The sequence below is a fragment of the Rhinolophus sinicus genome, chromosome 3, assembly GCF_057876585.1.
Source record: "Rhinolophus sinicus isolate RSI-liver-muscle chromosome 3, RSI-T2T, whole genome shotgun sequence".
NCBI lineage: Eukaryota > Metazoa > Chordata > Mammalia > Chiroptera > Rhinolophidae > Rhinolophus > Rhinolophus sinicus.
Genome location: NC_142503.1, coordinates 140,534,435 through 140,554,775, shown reverse-complemented (window position 1 = coordinate 140,554,775; position 20,341 = coordinate 140,534,435). Strand labels below are relative to the sequence as shown.

At 39.0% G+C, this 20,341-nt stretch overlaps 2 protein-coding genes across 2 annotated transcripts in view; one reads left to right on the top strand and one right to left on the bottom strand.

Annotated features, from left to right (window-relative positions):
• The window catches only part of SPG11 (SPG11 vesicle trafficking associated, spatacsin), a 76,753-nt gene extending 75,841 nt beyond the window's left edge, over nucleotides 1-912 (top strand). The window contains exon 40 of the mRNA XM_019725312.3: nucleotides 291-912. Within this exon, the coding sequence (XP_019580871.3) occupies nucleotides 291-471 (181 nt within the window). The 3' untranslated portion in view covers nucleotides 472-912. The remainder of the gene's footprint in view (nucleotides 1-290) is intronic.
• Nucleotides 913-1,504: 592 nt separating this feature from the next.
• On the bottom strand, nucleotides 1,505-18,908 carry EIF3J (eukaryotic translation initiation factor 3 subunit J). Its single transcript, XM_019725318.3, has 8 exons — nucleotides 18,743-18,908; nucleotides 18,550-18,656; nucleotides 10,498-10,552; nucleotides 9,909-10,000; nucleotides 6,255-6,369; nucleotides 4,211-4,372; nucleotides 2,928-3,001; nucleotides 1,505-2,583 (listed from the first exon to the last, which is right to left on the bottom strand). Exons 1-8 carry the CDS (start codon nucleotides 18,789-18,791, stop codon nucleotides 2,452-2,454), a joined length of 786 nt encoding a protein of 261 aa, XP_019580877.1. The 5' UTR covers nucleotides 18,792-18,908; the 3' UTR covers nucleotides 1,505-2,451.
• Between the last annotated feature and the right edge of the window lie 1,433 nt (nucleotides 18,909-20,341).

Below are 20,341 nucleotides of genomic sequence, written 5' to 3'. Positions count from 1 at the left end.
GTGCTCTGTACTTAAAATGGGAGGATAGCTACTCAGCTTGCCCGAGATGCCAAAAACTATAAACATCAGAGGTCCCCCTCTGGAGTACTGAACTTACTCTAATTAAGGTGAGCATTACGATCCTCATTTTTAATGATTAATTTCAGTGTTCATCAGGCACCCCCCTAGTGCTAGTCTTATAAGTCCCAGACTCTCTTCTATCTAGCACCTTCCTTGTAGGTAAGTCGTGTCAGAGCTGACAGCCCTCACTCAAGATAAGTTTCTTAACCTGTACGTTCTGGTTTGTCTAGATACAAACAACATCAGCCTACTGACACGGTTGTGAAAAACTTGAAGAAGTTACTCACGTATTGTGAAGATGTCTACTTGTATTACAAGCTGGCATACGAACACAAATTTTATGATGTTGTAAATGTGCTCCTGAAGGACCCTCAGACAGGCTGCTGTCTAAAGGACATGCTAGCAGGTTAGATGGGTACAGGTGACATGAGCATGGTTACTACCAAGATCTCCAAGTTGCCTGTTTTCTTGGACTGAAATGAGGTACTGACAGATGTTTGTGATCAGAGTAGAATAACGCACTGGCGATCTTTGTTGTCCAAGTTATAAAACCCCAGAACTGATCATACCAGCCCTTTGTGAACTATGGGTAAAGAATGAGTTTTCACAAGGAAATTCCTATTATGAAAGTGACTGTTCCTCTGTACCATTTTGTATAGACACTGGTATTAAGATCAAAAGTTCCATCTTCCTCAGCATGGCTTCTACTTTAGATGATACAATATTGATTAAAGAATATCTGTGCCTGCAGATTCCAGTTTCAAAGGAATTTAATATTTACAGTTAAGGAACAGATGATACATTTCCATTAGTTAGAAACTGATCTCTGTAATAAAATAGATTTTAAATTCAGTGCATGTCATTATTAACTGCTAAGGAAATCTTAGCCCTTGTCTGCCTTAAAACAATCTTTATTTGCTGTAATTATTGCTGTGTAATCACTGCTTTCTGTTAATTCCTCAAATGATTTGGATGGTCCTGTCTTCCCCTTAGTGGTCTACAGAGCTTTGATTGAGGCGCCTACTTCATTTTTGTTCTGTCCCTACTTTTAAGTCAGTGACAGTTTAAAAAAAAACACACAAATGATTCCAACCACAAATTTGGTTAAATTGCTTAAAATATATAATAAAAGATCACTTAATCTATGCTTACAGCCATAACCTGAGTTATAAGATCAATGACTCCCAATAAATAGTTTTTCTAGGTACTTAATTAGGCCTTAGTATCTAACACCAAATAATTTTCCCAAATAAATAAGAGGAAGGCAGCCCTATACCTTTGTTGCTTTAGAGTGACACCATTAACGGCCCAGCAAATCATTTTTGTTTTAAAGCTGTAACTATTTGTTAAGCATTTATTAAGCTCTGTAAATATATAGGGAACTCTAGTCCCAAGAGCTGTGTTCTGTACTCTCCAAAAATATCTCTTGGGAGGTAACACAAAATTTAAGTCCTCACAATAGTGATTTTATTAAATTAGTTGCTTTATAAAACATTGCAGATGTCATAATTGTTAACATAACAATTTACCAAACTGTAGTTAACTGGTGCAGCTTGCTGAGCATGTTTTATAAAGGAAAGGAAATGCCAAAACCCTGTTTAAAAGTTGTTCCATTGCAGCCTAGGAGAACAAAGGAGATTTGTTTCTCAGACACTTAAATCAGGCAAATAAAACAGGTAGAATTTCCCTCCCCCATTTGAAGCACTTCATCAGTAGAATAGTCTGATAAACTAGACAGTCTATGCATTTAAGAGATTCCACAGCTTGTAATGCAATAATGGAGAGTTTACCTTCTTCAGCTTCAAAGATGGAGGGTTTTGGTCATTTAATTTTTAAGTATCAAACTAGTGCTTTTCAGCCGCTGTATCTTCACTCTGAGATAAGCAGTCTTCTTCACAATGTATTTTTAATATCCTCACGCTCAATTTTAAGACAAAGCAATTTTAATACTAGGTGCACACCACTGCCCTCGTTGCAAACTGCTTTTCTTGACAAGTTATGAAGTAGTTCAAGGAGGTATGGTTAAGGCTGTATTACTCAATGGTGCTGGTAAATACTACACAATTTTTTGTCATGTTGCAACCTTTGTTTCCAATTTAGTGACTGCTGCTATAGAATCAGATAGCAACAATGACAACATTATTAGGTTTGTTTTTTTTAAAACTATGATTTAGTAGCAACTGAGTTTCCCAATTTTAACCCCTTGGCAGCAAGTTCCAAGTTCCCTCATTTGCACATTAGCACCTAAGTGTCAAGGGGTTATTTAAATAACCAGCACAAAAGATACTGCACTTCTGATTGTAGCATTTGGCAGAACTGAAAGGAAAGGAAGTTGTGCTACATGTTGAAGGGATTGTGGGCAACAGAAAGACACCAGGAGAAGATAAAATGTCACATGAAGTCTTCGAAGTCTTGTACATATCCTCCATCATAACCTCCATAATCTGCCAGATCGTCTTTCATCGTGGCTTTTAATCCCCCTCCAGGAACCACACCTTTCTTCTTCTTTTTGGCTTTGCTTTGCTAAAGATAAAGGAGAGTTAATTTATGACATTTATCTACCATGGGCATCTTACCTGGCATAGCAACCCTCACAGACACCTAAGCCTCTGGTCCCAGGAAAACTGTAGTTCTCTGAGGGAGACCCCAGACCTAACCCAGGGCAGCTTCTATTAATTCAGAAAAGACTGAACATGTCTGTAAACAAAAGGACAGCGATGGCATTCACACTCCGGTTCTATTCCAGTTTAAACAGTATTGGTGAACTGCTTGACTTTTAAGTTTCTTAGATTGGGCTCCTACTACACTTGAGATTATGTCTACAATGCCATCCAAATGTAACATTTCCCCACATAGCTTGTTCTTACCTTTTCTTGCTTCTGTTTTTCACTACAAAGCACAGTCAATGAATTGGTAATCTTTTTCAAGTCATCAATTTCCACTAAAAGAAAAAAGTATACCACTAATTTTTAAGCAAAATCTAATTAGTCCATCATTAACTTCAGTAATTTTGAAAAGGCCATGAATTTCTCCTGTTTGACATAATAATCATTCAGTCTATAGCCAAGCTGACAAATCAGAACTATTTAAAGTAAAATGGCAAACTCAGCAAGACACCATTGCTCAACCAAAGAGAAACTGCACGTGTCTTTATAGCTCAGTGTTCCCTACCATTCTTCCTTAACCACTCTAAACACACCGACGATAACCATGCCTTTCCATAACACATCCATTCTTAAACCTCCAGCTGACCACTCCCACCCCTTGGGGTCTCTATTTTCTAGCACAGGAACTAGAATGAAAATAGTAGGTATCTCAGAAATCTCAGTGTCCTACTAGAAGACAAGCCTGTATAGTGGGCAACATATCCTTTCATCTTTATAAAACCATAAAGCTGAAAACAGACACCAACCAGTTTTTAACTATTAAAAAAGTTTTCAATTTTGATTAGAGAGCACCTTCAAAAATAGGAAAAATAGTATATACAAAAAATATCAACTATGGGTATATTCCTGATCAAATTCAGAACCCCCAACTTAGTAATAATTTCTCAAAGAAAACTCAATTTAAAATCCATTATATAGAATTCCTTTTTCTCAGTCTTAAAAACAGTAAATACTAACAAAACGAATCTTTCCACATTGGTGCTGCATCACCCAGGTTGTCACTCCCACACACCCTGCCCCTGAAATGTGACTCCTCGCAGGCCATGGCACCACACCCATGGACCAGAGGACAGGTGCCAGCTCTGCTGAGCAACTTGCACCTGATCGGTCACAGGTTTCCTCATTTGTAAAATGAACAGACACTTGCTATGGTTTCAGCAATAAAATCTTGTATGCCCAGAGAACATTTCCCCAAAGACACTTCCTAGCCCCTTTGAAGATCTAATTAGATAAAATAAGCTAGTTTTTTATTAACTCCTGTGCCAAAAACCTCAGATGTCTCTTTGGAAAGCCACTGTAAAAACATTACGGAAAACCACTCAAACTCATTGTATATTTGCAGAACGTTTCCTCAGTAACTGCTAAAAAGCAAATCCTAAGTCTATTATAGCATCCGTCTCCCAAAAAGTTAACCTCCATCTTTCTGAGTATGATGTGCCCTTACTAAAATCCACCCACAGGGGACAGAGATTAGAATTACTTACATGAAATACACACGTCTCGAACTAAGGCTTCCAAAAAACTGGCATAATATAGTGACTTTTCATATTGTGTAATTTTATCTTTTAGTAACTTTCCAAACTCTGTGAAGTCATCTCTTGAAGATGGGTTCATAGCATCTATGCCATAAACTGTATTAGTAACACCTGTAAGAGAAAGGGAACACTGGAAATATCAGATTTTTAAAAGTTTATAAACCAATTAGCTATCTGAATAACCGTTATTTCATTCTAAAGCAGAGCTTCTTAACCTGGGCCCACTGGAGTCCTTAATAGAATTCAGGGGGGGGGTCTGTGAGTCTGGATGAGAAGATTACAGCTTTATTTTTACTAACCTCTAATTTAGTATTTCCTTCCATTTTGATAATAGGCAACAAATCACAATGGTACTAGCAAAACTGGACTGCTCCCAATAGCGATCCAATACTTTTGTATCACGTTACAGTTGTTTCAGATATCTTGAAACGTTTTTCAGTCATCATTACTTAGATCTTATTTAATGCATTAATAAAGAAGCACATTAATTACTATAGAACAAGTTATTTTAATATTTTGATACCTATTTCAATATAACAGGTTTCCTTTGTAAATAAAATCCAGTCTATTTTATTTTATGCATTTAAAAACATATTAAGAAGGACCCATAGGCTTCACGAGACTACCAAAGGAGTCCCTGGCACAAAATGATGCTCTTAACCGTTTGTCTGAAACAGCCCACAGTAAAATGGGGAGAGAAGGAAAACAGCAAAGAAAAGATGGTTCCTGTCAAAGTATCCAGCTAACTCCAGAAGCTAAGCAGGAGCATACCATGTATTAAATCCCAATAGAAAAATTAATCTGTCCTAAAAGGATTCTAGACTAAGAAACAGTATACTTCTGTATCCTCCTCAGTAGTCAAGTAAATTAGTTAACAATATCACTGATTCAGTATTTTAGTATGAAATACATATTGAAATTCTATTATCCAAATGATGACTGTATATTTTTGCCTTTTCATCTGTAATTGGTGTCCCATATTAGGATTTGTGGGTACCGCAATAACCCTTCTCTCAGTAAACACATGGGTGGCTTTTACCATCCTATGACGACACAAGCTGAGTGCCTTCCGTAATGAAACAAGTGCAGTTAAGACACTCCGAGCACACACCAGTGCTGAGGAGCACCCACAGCCACTCCTGACATTGCTAGTGACCCACTGAAAGATAAGGTCACACTTCCCGTGGAAAGGAGAGTGATCACTCCAGTCAGCCTGCTTGATCTGTTTTAGAGGAGGGTGTGTGTGTGTGTGGGGGGGACTAGATCTACTCTGCAAAGTACTCAATAGGGGATAGCAACAACGAATTTGGTTAAAATGAGAGGTTTTAATTTTCTCTGGCTCTGTTTCCTATTTTTATCTTCTGTGCCATGTAACTCGTCCCCTGGTACACTCTGAACTTACCCATTTACAGGATCCCGAACATGTCTTTATCTCATGCACTAACCACAGCTGCAGGTATGACACAGAGAAACGAAAGCCCCCTAAAGACAGGGCATGGTGAGGGCCAAGAAGGGCTGCAGAAAGACACTACCCTTAGCACAAGAAGGCACCGCCAAAGCTGAAAGCCGGCACGGGACTAACACGCTATTGCCTGAGTCTCATCCAGACCGAACACAACAGGACAGCCCTACAGGCAGTTCAGTATTGAAATTTCAAAGCCACAGGCCTCACATTTCAATGAAATTTCATCCAGCTGATGAATACATTTAAAGTAGCAGCATACTTTATTTGGGTCCAATGACTTTTTATCTTAATAATCTTTTATTTGATACTTGAAACATAATTATAAAAAAATCTGAACATGTATCTCACTCTACCTTAAGTAATGAAATCTCAAATATAGAGACTAAAAACTGCTTTCTGGTATCTAAATCAGCCAGTATCATGTTTCTTAAAAAAAGGGGTATTTCCTGAACTTTCCTAACTTGTAGTAAGACTTCACAGTATTCACCTGGAATCTCGATACTGCACTGCACACACGCCCCCACTTACCAAAAGTTTCTTTTGCTAATTCAAGGTCTGCTTCTTCCTGTAATTTCTTTAGCCGTAGTTTATCTGCTAATTGTTCTTCTGGTGTTAGCACTTTAGATTCTTCAGGTTCTTCTAACTAAAATGAGACAGAAATGAAGTTTTAAAAGGCCTGGGATTATGATGGGTAGGCTTAATATATCTGTATTGTATGAATTTTTTTTAAGCACATATAAATAGCAAACATTTAATATAAAAGTGTTTACATACTGTATTTCAGCTTTCTTCCAAACACTTTAGATAGTCTTATCCTAATACTACAGGTAAAAAACCTGAGGCACAGAGAGGTTAAGCAACCTGCCCGTGGTAACAGAAGGTTAACACAACTGGTTTGGGGACAGCTGAGATTCGAATCCAGGAAGACTGGGTTTATTTCTATAGCCTTTATTTAAAAAAAAAAAATAATAAGAAATTGAGATTGTAGACAAGGTGAAAATGACACTCTCACACTCACTGCTGCTAACACTATATATTGAAACAGTCTTAGGGAAACTTGGTAACATGTATTAAGTCTTAGAATATTTTCATATGCTTTAATCAAATAATTCCACTTCTCGGTATTTATCTTAAGAAACCAAAGATGCACACAAATTTTAACCACAAGGATGTCCAATAAAGGATTACTTATAATTTCAAATAAATTTAGAAAAAACCTAAATGTTCAACAGAACGATTACATAAAGTATGGCATGACAATGCTATGCAGACATAAAAACATATTTTTTTCCAAACAATCAGAAAAACATTTCCCCTTATTTATCTTTTTATATTACTTTGTACTATTTTTAAAAAGTAGTACATTATCATTCTAAAATTTAAAAACACACAATAGAAGTCACTTATATTCCAATCACACTCCTCTGAGAAGACAGTTAATAATTTACTATATATCATTTCTGTGTACTGTGACAGAATTTTCCACAACAAATATGTATTACTCTATGAGGAGAAATTGTCAATAATGTTTATCAGTGTGGAAAAAAGTGACGGGAATTAGTGCCATTCATGGTTATCCATACCTGTGCAGTTTAAAGATTTTGACACAGAAGTCAACTTCTGAAATAGGTCATTTTATTTGTAATGGAGAAGATGACGTGAGAAAGTTACTATGCCTAGTTAGGAAACCTCACAGTACTTTCTAGAAAGAAAAAGGGAAATATTTTGACTTAACTGTAATAGTAGACCTGGATGTCATTTCCTGCATTCAAAACGAAATATACGTGTATCTTAACTCAGTACTTGGCCTAAGATAAACTGAGTACACTCAAACTAAGGTTTATGTTAGGGACTAATATCAAGATACAAATAAATATAATTCTAACTTCAATGACCAAGAAATATCCAATCAACACAACTTTTGATTTCTGAACATATTTCATGTTTAAAAAATAAATTAAATGAAAACCTTAAAATTGCAAACTGAAACAAAAATGTACATCATCAACCTAGACATGACACACAGGAAAGATAATTCAAATGACTTTAGAATCCAGGATATAATTATACATCCTTAGTAGGATATATTCCAAGCCCAGTAAGAATTGCAAGGAAATCCTAAACTTCATTCAGTAGCTTACATTGTTAGCAATATTGGTATTGCAGAAAAACAATTATGTTAACATTAGAAACCAAGATTGTTAGAATAAAATATCAATATAAACCAACGATTACACACACACACACACACACACACACACACAATTTCCTAGCTTCATCTATGAAAAGGGGTCTAGATGGCAAGGCCACCCAAATAATACTGAGTACTACAAGTACCTAGAGTTGGCCTCTAAATATCATTTCCCACTAAAAGAAACCTCACAGAAGTTGATTCCAGGCTTAAGGAAGAGAGTTTACTAGGTGAGCCTGGCACTTCTTATTGTGCCAAGTAATAAGGAAGCTTTCAAAGACTATTAGAGTTCTGTCAGAAGGATAAAGATAGCAACTACTTAAAGGGACTTCCCTGGCCAAAGTTGGGGCAATCTGAGCATCAAAAAGAATAATCACCGTACCTTAGTAGAACACAATGAATTTATAAAAACCTGTAAGTCCATAAATTTACTCAAAACTTTTTAAAAACCCACAAAATCCCTCATTTTCCACCACTTGAAGTTACTACTCCCCCCTCCTTACTCTGAAAATTTATAATTAAAAAGAAGGAATTAAGCTTTTACTCTTCCTTTCTAGTACAAACCATATCCAAAGTAACCAAATAGTGAAAGAAGCCAGCCAATAAAAAAATGGAAGAAAAGTCACAGAATGAGAAAAATCACCATTCTGCAATACCTTGTGAAGTAAGTAGGGAATGATTATCAACGATACAAAACTACTGGGTGAGAAGTTAAGATGAAACTGGATTACCTCCAAGAAGAACTATGTAATTTTAGAAGGATCAGGCTGTCACCACCTTAACCCAGTGATCAATTTTAGCATCACTAAGAATAGGACAGACATTACATGGCTCTGATGTGATATGATGCAATATGAAGCACACAGCATTACCTCTAAAGTACTCCAACTTAAAGTGTTTAATCTGAATCCAATCAAACTTTCAGACTTAACTCCCAAGGTACAGGAACTTGTAACTACGAGGAAGCAATCAGACAAATCTAGAAGGTGGGATGTTCTACCTGAACTGGCCTGCTCTCTTCAGTAAGTCAATGTCATTTTAAAGAGAAAGACAGAGAAACGCTCAAGGAGATTTAGGATACATTAACAACCAAATGCAATGCAAGGTCCTTGTCTGAGCAAACCATATGTAAAACACATTTTGGGACAATTGTAAAATGCATAAAGTTTGTTATTTGATCATATTTTAGTGAAAAAGAATAGAAGCAAAAGTGGCAAAACATTAACTGTTAAATTTAGGTGATGTATATGATTATTCATTTTGAGACTTTTGCTCTTTTGTTTGAAATTTTTATTAATGAAAAGTATTAATAAAAAAGGAGGGGAAGTTCTCTATAACCTGATATGGAAAGATCGCCACAATATATTAAGTAAACTAAAGCAAGGTGAAAAACTATTTAAAAAGGGAAGGAATAAGAATATATAATTGTAGCCAAACACATAAAGACACCTTGTAGACATAAACCAACATTTACTTATGGGATAGAGGGAAACAGGATAAATGAGTGATAGAAGTGCTTTTTAATATTTTATTTTTGAATTACGTAAATGTGTTTTTTATCAGAAAACAAATTAATACAGTACTCTTGATCTTGCTCCAAATAATCAAGAACAAAAACACTTACACAGCACATGGCAGAGAAACAGATATTTTTTGTATTTCACTAAAGTACAATGCAAATAAAGACTAATCACAACTAGAAAGAACTGCAGGCACTGGCAAAAAAAAAAAAAATCACTGACGGTGGTCACTACATCATCATGACTGTTCGCGAATGTTTGTGAAAACTTAAAAGGCATTCTAATACATAAAGCTTCTGGGCTTGGTTTTTGCAAAAACCACAAATTCAGTTTGAGGATTCACTTATCTGGTGGTGTCCATTTAAAGTCTTTACAAACCCCTTCCAATTGCTAGGTAATATTTGCTACCGGTTAAGACACTACCACTACTGATGTGAAAGTTCTGTATTTTGGAAAATGAGTAGTACCTACCCTCTTTTTAATTTCTTCTTGCCTTTTCTTCTGTTGCCGTTCTTTCTCTTTTATCTTCTCTGTTATTTTTTTCTTTTCTGAAATTTTGACTTCTGAAAGTAAAGAAATGTTTTAATTAGTTATCTTGAGTATTTTCCAGTTTGTGGATGAGATGGACATACTTGGGTACTTCAAGACACCAAACCTCCCCAGCTCCAATTTCATATGGTGATTTCCGACAAATAAGAATGGGAAAGTTCTGGGGCTCTTCCTTTCAATTCTCTAACCTGACCCCTAAGATCCAATTGTCTCCCTTCATATTTCCCCAGTCCTTGAGGCAGGACTTAGATCATTTAACTATGATGCCATACCCTTTACTCTTTCCTCCTTACAATAGCACTCAAACAAAGAAACAGCAAGCATCTAATTTGATTATGTTTTGAGAGGAGAAAAAGAGACGCAGGAAAAGAATAAGGTGGGAATGGAAGGATGTTTGGTTTCTCAATACCAAAATTTTCAATTTTGTGAGCATTCTGTCAATTGTCTTAAAATAAGCACCAGATGCTCAACAAGATAGAAAACCAAACATAGAGGAACCCCAGTGGCTTACCTGGTTTTATTTCTGTTTCCTCTTTTTTTTCATCTTCTTCATCATCCCAGTTATCCTAAAGAAAGGACCTCCATTAATAATTCTTGCATGTTTACTTTTCCATGTGAACTTTATTATCAACTTGTCTAACTCCACAGAAACAAACTTGTTGTATTTCATTTATTTATTTTTGGTACTGCATTAAATTTATAAATTAATGCTGGAGAACTGACATCTTTATAATGTAGAGCTGCACGAGCCAAGAAAAAGGGCTGTCTTTCCATTTGTTCAAGGCGACGTCTGTTATTTTTCAAGGAGTGTTTATTTTAAAGTTTTTCTCCTAGAGGTTTTGCACATTTCTCTTTAGGTTTATTCCCAAGTATTTCATCTTCTGTTACTACTATAAATAGGGTTTTTTTCCTTTTATGTATTCTTAACTGGTTATTATTTGTACATAGAAAAGCTATTAGTTTTTATATGTTAATTTTACATCCTGCTCCCTTACTACTTTAGTTTTATCATTGATTCTCTAGGGTGTTCCAGGTATACTACCATATCATCTGCAAACAAGAGAAAGCTTTACTTCTTATCAATTCTTATGCCTTCACAGTTGATTGCTTTTATCTAACTGCACTAGCTAAACCTGTCGATAGCAGCAGATATAATGTCTGTTCTTCTCTTAATGGAAATGCCTGTAGTGTTTCCCCAATGAAGTGCTATGCACCCCACTACATTTATGCAGTAAAATTTATCAATCTTTTATTGCCTCTTGATTTTCTTACAGCAAGGAATTTTCTTCTAGAACATGTATATGACTTCATTGTTTTTTCATTTAGATACCTGATCCATGTGGAGTTTCTTTTGTATAGTGTGAAGTATGGATCTAATTTTATCTTTTTCCAAATGGGTACCTAGTCATCACAGCATCGTTTATTAAAAAATCCACCTTTAACCCGTCATTTACCACATACTCTATTTTCATAGGTACTTGGTCTATTTCTGCTTTCTATCCTTTCCCTCTGGTCTATTGTCTCTTCATACACCAGTATCATACTGCTTTAATTACAGAGGCTTTATAGTATGTTTTTATGTAGGCTAGGGCTAGCCGCCTCCTGAAAGTTTTCAGGTTTTTTAATGTTTTCCTGGTCTTTCTTGCACGTTAGTTTTTCCATATGAACTTTTATATCAAACTAGTCTAATTCCATAAAAAAGGCTCTCCATTAACGATTAAAACACAACTAAACCAAACCAATAGTCTCTCTTAAAGTAATTCATTTGTTTCCAAATAAAAAATTGAGGACTTTATACTTACTTTCCCAAATGTAGAAATATCCAACATTCTAGCCAATGGCTCAGTTATTTCAAACAATATTCCATATAACACAACCCTGGTTAATGAATTAAATCTACATAATACTGAAGCACAGTATTTAAGAGGAGTCAGGAACTAACCCAGAGCTTCATGGAACACACTCCCTAAATTGGGTGGGGCACGTTAAGGTGGATCTATGCTCTAGTCTTTTCTGTGCCTAACACAGTCATTGAACTAAAAATAAACCAATTATCAACCAATTTTCTAAAGGCTCCAGAATTAAGAAGGCTTGAGGTTAATAAGGACAGACACAGCCCTGTATTTAAACAGGGCTTTAATCTATAGGTAGACTGGTCATTGTCTCGGCAACCACCAGGCACACCATGACACGCCATTTGACGCTGAGCCACAGGAGGCCCTGACGCTACTGGAAGATGCGGAGGCTGACTAATGTGCCATAACTATGACGCCAAGTTTCTGGTTTTCTAACAAGACAGATCATAAACCTGAATCAGTCTAGGTATATAAACTAACCAAACCTTGATTCTTAAAAATCTGTTAAGTCCACCAAAGAAACAAAAAATTCCTAGCTAAGGCTACCATAGGGTCTGCAAGCAGAGTAGGAAGAACTTGTATAAAAGCAAAGCAAAAATTTTTTTTTAATCACCTTATCTTGGCAATTTAACCCCCAGTTTCAGAGTTAACAAACTGAAAGCAAAACAGCTAGTCATTGTTTAGACATCTGAGACTAGAGTTAGAAAATAGAAAGCAAATGTTTGCATTACCTTGCTGGGTTACTTACCTTCTTATATCAATACACCATAGTACAAAAAGAACCAGAGAGCTAAAAATAAAACTTAACTACCAGGCATTCTTTGTTGTTTTAATCTTCACAGAACATAGAACAGGTGGGTCTGTGAGTGACATGCTGCTTAGGCCGTGCTTCAGATAGGAGCATTTGCTTCCTGCCAGGGTTGCGTATTTATAACTCTTAACAATAGTGATGATAATAGTAATAGGTAGCATTTAGTGAGTGCTCTGCACCAGGTGCTGTGCAAAGAGCTTTACATGTAACACACTTAACCAAAGTCCTGTAAGTAAGGTGGTATTATCCCCATTTTACATACAAGGACACTAAGACCCAGGGACAGCTATCCCACAACCTCAGTGAAGAATAGTGAGGGAAACTGTCCTGAATGGGCCAAAGTTCCTTTAAAGTGTCACAGTAAACATGACTTCTTACCTGAGTCCTGAAGTATAAAATAACTATCTGGAAACTAGGTTCCTCCCCACCAAAATGTGTTCTTTCAATTAGTTTTGAATGAGCTCCCTTGGAATCGCAGGGAATCCCATCAAAGAGAAGGGTGATGGCACATACTAAGGAGATAATACCCAGCTATAAATGTTATCAGTTACCGTATCAAATTGCCTGTGACAGTTTTCTACTAATTTTCAGAAACTAGTCTAGCAGCCCCAGGTACTGGGAGGCTAAGTGGGGAGAGGTAAGGCTGAAAATGAGCAGCTCAATCCCAATAACTCCAACACAGAGAAACAGGTACAGCAGAGGAGCATTTCTGTTCAATGCTGATGTTCCTCAATTCCCTGTCCCAGTAAAACACCACCCCCACCACCCCCATCTCATTAACAATAACTCTATGTCCCACCTAAGTCCCTGTCCCTGGTTTCCCCATCAAAGCATAAACTTTACCCCAGACAGTCAAGTTAAACTGTCCCATGAGCCAGACCTAAGAAGGCTTCCTAGAATTCCATAACAGAGTGGATTTTAGTAGCATAAGCGGTGGTTCCTAACAGGTCCTGGGAACCACCATACCTGCTCCTCGGTTCATAAAAGCACCACGGAAAGGCATGTCTTTCTTGTCTGTTGCCCTCACCCCAGAGAGCTTGAGACTAGTCTTGCCCTGAAGTCACTACCATACTGGGGACAAGTCCCTAAAGAACGGAGCAGAGTGAGGTCAGCAAAAAAGAGACTGGTCACATTTCCAAATAAATATAATCCCAAAAGCAAAAGGCCAGGTAGCTTTGCCCAGGAACTTAAAAGAGTTTTTGTTTCCTTAGTTATAAAATTTGCAGGTGCCCTAAAAGTAAATGTAAAGTAGAATGTCTAAATCTGCCAAATTTTCTGTAAACATCAGGACTTTGTAAATGCTGACAATAAATTCAGATAAAATGCAAAAAGGATTCCTAGAGAAACACATAAAATTAACATTTAAAATGGAGTGAGTCTATAATTTAGTAAGCCCTAAATGGTTATTTGCTTCAAGAAACTACCTATCAATATCCAGTTAAATTCCTTATCCAGTTATTTTTGGTAGCCAATAAATCTTCTGTTATATCCAATTTATCTCCAAAAGAATCACTCAGGCTGCCCTCCTAAAATGGCTAGCTTAGAACAGATGCTTTTTATAAATATTTACTTATCTATCTATACTCCTGTCCTACAGATACACACCCTACATCATTTGAACCATTTCTCTGAAAGAGATGGCTGCTTTTCAAGTTTAAAACCTGCTTCCCAATTGAACTAAGAATTGAAAATACAGAAAAATTTTAAACCCTGCTTTCCTTTTATTTCTAACAATGTGGCCAGTAGTTGGCTGGTCTGTCATTTTTATCATATACAACTACAGAATGTCACATGCTATGAGGGAACACATTTAGGGCTGAAAATGCTTTCCAACTTAAGCAAGATATATTTATAGATCGCCAAATAGAAGTAGCTTCAAAAGAGCAGTAAAATTCTTCTGCCCCATAGCAACAGCCCACTAACTAACATACAATCCTTCCCCCCTTTTTTTCGTTAGTTAGTTTAGATAAAGCACAACCTCTGGCAGGAAAAAAGCCTTTTACTGGTGTTCCGTAAGTTATACTGACCTGCTCTGCGAGGCCTCAGAACTCTGTAATGAGTTCCTGGCAAGGCTGGACTTCCCAGCAAAGTTCAGTTTTCAAAAGTTCAAATGTTCTTCCATCAGCTCAGAACTATGCTGATCTCTAGAAGCCAAGTCATTCATTTAACTCAATTCATTAAGTTTTTAACATCCTACTATGTATGATGGCTCAGTACTCAGTTGCATCCCATCGCAATGCCTACCTGTCTCATATTCAAAATCGTTATGAATCAATTTCACTTTAAATTCCTGGCTAAGCAAGATCACAATCAAGACACAGACCTCTAAACAAGTGGCTTATTTATTTTCAGTGGTCCAGCATGACAAATACATTAGGTAAACATTTTTCAATAACAAACATGCTTCCTAACTAAAAACTTACATTTATAAAAATTGTCAAGATATGGAAATGATATAATTGAGATTTTCTTCAAAATAATCTGGTTGGGGGAGGAGAGCAGTAAGTGGGGCTATATAAGAATTAAGACTGACCATGGGTTTATTAAACTTTTCTTTCTACTTCTGTAATGTTTGGAATTTTTTGTAAGTTACACATACTCCCATTTGCTCGCAAAATGCCCACCTTCTGAGTAGTTCCCAACAATCTCCCATTTCTCTGAAATACAGATCTTCAGATATGCTGTTTCCAATGCTTGAAAAATGTCTTTACTGTGGTAGATTTAAGCTATCATCCCACATAGGGTCCTAACAGATGGTTCAATGGGTAGGATGAGGCAAGCAGCTTTCAACTAAGTCAGTTCTCTAGGATCTTTTTAAGAAATTTTATAATAACATTATAGAAGCAAATGCCTGAAATACTTGAACACAGCCAGGAGAAGTTTTCACAAAACAAATTCTACACCCTTTGAATACATCTAGCTTCTAATCTGTTCTATCGAAATGCTCGGAGACTAGTAAAATGTAGTAAAACTTGTATTGTCCCTGCTTGAAGTGGGTTGCCTTCTTGTCAACACAGCCTACACATCATTCCAGCAACGGGAAAGGAGTCCAGTGATATGTAACAAGTGAACAATTCCTCCCACTGCCTCTGCATAACATCAGTATAGTAAGAAAAGTATAATAAAGCCAAAGTGGCAGGAAAGTACACTCCCTAGTTCTCACCTTTTATAACTGGGAAGAAGCATAGGCTTTACCCCCACCCCATGAATATTAGCAATTCTACATTTTCACCTAAATCCACTTCTGCCACTGCCAGCTTTTTGAATAGTCAAGGAGGCAGCAAAATGCTATAATGTCTATGGAAAGACAGTAAACTACTGGAGCAAATTACTGTAACAAAGATCTTAATTTTCATTTCTCAGGACATTACAAATGACATTAAATCTATATTCTTTAAAGTTAAACACTTGATACTGACATAAACTGAAGAACTTACTGTTTCTACATACCTTTTGAAGACTTAAAAATTCACATATTGTATTAAGGACTATGATTATTGGACCTCATGGAAACTAAGCATTGTGTGCATCTCTTTACAAAAGGATTAGGTACTAAAACATTAGAAATAAGAAATTCAGTATTACTATTGTCCAAGGTGACAAAAATTTAACTCTAGATTGGTAACCTCTGAACAATCAAAAACTTGCTTGATAAACATGGCCATTCTATTCAGAACACAAACTTCACAGTAAACAGCTACTGTGGAGCGAACTTACTCCTTCTGAGCTTAGGAAATCACAAAATATGGCACAAAATAAACCCCAGATACTAAATCTAAACACCTAAGCATACTTCCATTAGCCAGAAAAATTAAGACATCTTGAAGTAAAAGAGAATTAACATTTGAGTGGCTACCAAGTCCCAGGCAACTCTGCTTAATGCTCCACATACTAAAATGTAAATTATCCCTGAGACAGCTCCTATAATGATGGCATTTACAGACTGGGGAACTAGAACAGAAAGATTAGAAAACTTGTTTATGACCACAAATACAGAAAATATCGAGCCAACAATAACAATATAAAGCCAAGTCTGTCTGATTGCAGAGCCCAAGAATCAAACTACTACATGGATACCGTATCTTGGGAATTTTGGAGAGACTCAACAGAAATAAACCAAAATTTCAACTCAGAAATAAAACGAACAAGTTTAGCTTTCTTCTCCAAGGTCAACTTCAAAGTTTATGTAAAAGAAGCTATTTGTATAAAAGAAATTGTGCCTGAAAGAGTGACTGGACAAGAAGACCTTCATGGTCCCTTACAACTTGTAAATCACCAAAATTAGTTCCAAGTGGTCAGAATTATATCTATCAGGATTGACACAATTTAGGTTCAATAATCTCAGACAGTCTACTTTATAATATCAGTGCAGACTACTCCATTCAAACTTCATTTTCTGGTATTTCCGCCTCCATCCACCCATTTCTCTAATCTTTTCTTTTCATTTGATAACTTATTCCCCGTTTTCATAATGGATGTCTTAACTGCCGCATCCAGTATGCATAGAAAAAGTGAAAGGACAACTCTGAACTAAAGACTCAACACAAAATCCCCTACAATGTAGAGGTAACTAGTATCTTGCAATGAAGCTGTTAACACAATCCATTCCCAAGTCTATACTACATCTAACTAGAAAGAGCTTCACAATAGTACTCATTTATTAACCCAGTGTGTGCAAAGCTCCCATCATTCCTGAACCTCAGGCTGTTCGATAAATTGGACATTCACCTCAGCAGACTCAGGAGAAAAGGGTAAAATCCAAACAAAAGCAGTATTAATATTAAGTGAACACTGATTATCTAGCTTAAACTTTTTCAAACCAAGCAGAAGGACTTGTAGGGCTCTGAGTATATGCTGAAAGGTAGAATAAAGTAAAATATTCACTAAATGAATCTAAACCACAAAATACCATTTTCTAATTCATATAAAACTATCTGTACAAAATGAACGATTTTGAGAATTCTGTTAATAAGAGTCTTAACATTCTGGGCTTGAGACTTTTGAAACTATTAAAAAATACAGTAGTCATAATCTCATCTGAAGCCAGATGAGCCCCGCAGGAATTTTCAAGAACAATCTACAAGACACAGAAAAACAAAAAAAAACAAAAAACTGGTCCTCTCTCTACTCTAACCACCTTGCTATCTCCTTAGGCGACGTTCGTGTGTAAATTAATAAGTCACTCTGTCAACTCTACATTTTTCAGGGTTGCTGTGTGGACTACCCAGGTTTCTGACCAATAACTTCTGGCTACCTCAGTACTCAGTTCATCCTTTTACCAGTGTACAGGGAGGGAGGCTAAAAGTTATTTCACTTTACTGCTTCTATTTCTCGTGCGGAAAAAGGTTATAATTAAGCCATAATATTTCACTCATCTACTTGTTCAAACTGTACAAACGGGCCTTCGGAGACATAAATGAATTTTTAGCCCTGGGGAGACCTCAGCTCAAAAAGGCCGGTGGGTTGTAAGATTTTTCCATATGGTAGCCATGGAGGCGCAATACCCAACTTCCCAGTCTCACCTCGGCGAGCAGCCCCAGACTGCGAAGTTTGCACGTGGGCTGGCCCGGCCGCTGCTGTCACCTTCCCGTCGCCAGTTGGCGGGTGGGATCCAGGCCGGGGCGCCGACCTTTTTAAAAGAAACGCCGGGGCCACCGCTGCCGCCCTCGCCAAGGAAATCCGAAAGGCCACACTGCCCGTCTCTGGCCCATGTGGCCCGCGTGCGGAGGGGAAGGAGGACACCGCTGGGCTCGATGCTCGTGCCTGGACTCACGGCCCGCAGGCCCGGGCGGCGCCCCTGGGCCCAGAGTCCACCCGCCCGCCTCTCGGCGAGCAACCCCGCCCCAGACCGCGTCAGCCCGCTCCGGCGCTGCCCGGAACCCCAGCCTGCACCCACCTTGACGTCCTCGTCCTCGTCCTCGCCTTCCCAGCGGTCTCCGCCGGGGGTGCCCCCGCCGGCCCCCACCTTTCGCACCGGGTCTTCCACGGCGAACGTGTCCGCGTCTACGGAAGAGAGTGAACCACGTTAGTGCCTGCCTCGGCGTGCGGCCAGCGCCGGCCCGGGCCCTTCCCCCGGAACTTCTCCTCACCCCAGGAGTCGGAGTCCCCCGCCGCTGCCGCTGCCGCTGCCGCCGCCATCTCGAGCCGGGTGTGAGCGTGTGTGAGCGGAGAGCCAGCGAGGACTTGGCGCGGCGGCGGTGAGTCACTGGATTTGCTCTCGTTGGCCCGCGCGGGGCAGGCTGGGACCGTGGCTGACTCTACGCCGGAGCCCAGGCCCCGCCCCTCTGCCGGCGGCGCCGGCGGCGGTGGTGACGCGCGCGCGCGCGGGAATGGGGCGTGGGACGTGGCTTTCGGAGCCGGGGTCGCGTGGGAGGGCGTGTCCCAGTGTCCAGTGCCCGCGACGCCGGACAGTCCTGGAGACTGTTGGGGCTGAGAGAGACGAAGCGGCCAGGAGATGGCCACGCCAGGCTGAGACCCGGTAAGGAAACGTAAGTGTGGGGAAGTTACGACGGTCCCTTGCCTAGGTGCTTGGCCCTAGCCTGTCCTCGCCACACCTCTCCTGCCTACCACTGCCACGCCCCAACCGATCCGTCACTTTGATCGCAGCCGGTGGCTGCTGGCGGATGCCAAAGAGACTTCCAGCCTCTCCACGCCACGCTCGGAATCGGGCTCCGAAATCCATGCGCGCCTGTAGGGGAGGTGGACGCGCCTCGCCGACACCCGGAGGGTGCAGTCGTGCTCAGGGGGAGGGGACATCCCTCTGGAAGCTGGCGTTCGTGGTGCTCCCGGGACGGGCGAGTGGAGAGGGCGGCGTTCCTGGCAACCTTCCCAGACTGGGTGCTCGGATTCAGCTCTCCGCACGTTTGCCTCGAGGTAGTCACGAAGGAACCGAAGAGAGCCCCAGTGCTCGAGGATTTTCCCTGTGAGCCTCTTCAGGCCAGTACATACATGATTCATTCTTTCGCAGAACAACTTCGGAACTCGGTTTGCGCTGGGCATAAACTCTAGTCTTGTCCCCATGGAATGCACCATCAAGCAGCCAAGATAGACGTGTAAATAAACTTCGACATAGTGTGATGACTGCAACAGAAGGAAGCATTGTGAGGTTAAATGTAAAAATGTAACTTTAACGGCGGGGCGGGGGGAGGGGAGCGGGAGGATGCGTGAAAGGCTTCCCGAGGTAAACGCTGCGAAAACGAGTTTGAAAGACCAAGTGAAATTTGCTCCAGAGCATTTCCCGCAAAGAACGCAAGTGGTCCCTGACCTAAGTGGCGAAATTGAAGATAAACTAAACAGGTAAACTGATTATAATAAAAGGCTTCAGATAGGCTAAATTGCATTCTGCCATGTGGGTCAGTGGGCTACACTGCAAGGTTTTTGAGATGAATAGTTTGATATTTTGTTTTAGTTGCTTTCTTAATTTGTTTTCCAATATGTAATACACTTAACTTGGTACGAAATTCAGTTTATAAAAGGCTTTATGCAATGATCAGCCCTTCTGTTCTTTCTACTGGTAACCATTTTCCCCATTTCTTGTTCTTCATCTCTTTCAGAGAGTCTACAAATACACATTTTGTAAAGATGGTCTTTTAAGAGGTATTCTACAGCTCAGTTACTCAGTTTGTTCCCAATCCAGCAGCAACACCTGGGGAGCTTGTTAGAAATGCAGACTCTCAGGCCCCATCCCA

Coding starts and splice junctions, on each gene's coding strand:
- EIF3J (XM_019725318.3), bottom strand. CDS start 18,791: ATGGCGGCGGCAGCGGCAGCGGCAGCGGCGGGGGACTCCGACTCCTGG. Junction 10,553..18,549: donor ACGAGGACGAGGACGTCAAG/GTGGGTGCAGGC, acceptor TCCTTTCTTTAG/GATAACTGGGATGATGAAGA. Junction 4,373..6,254: donor ATTAGCAAAAGAAACTTTTG/GTAAGTGGGGGC, acceptor TTTCTCTTACAG/GTGTTACTAATACAGTTTAT.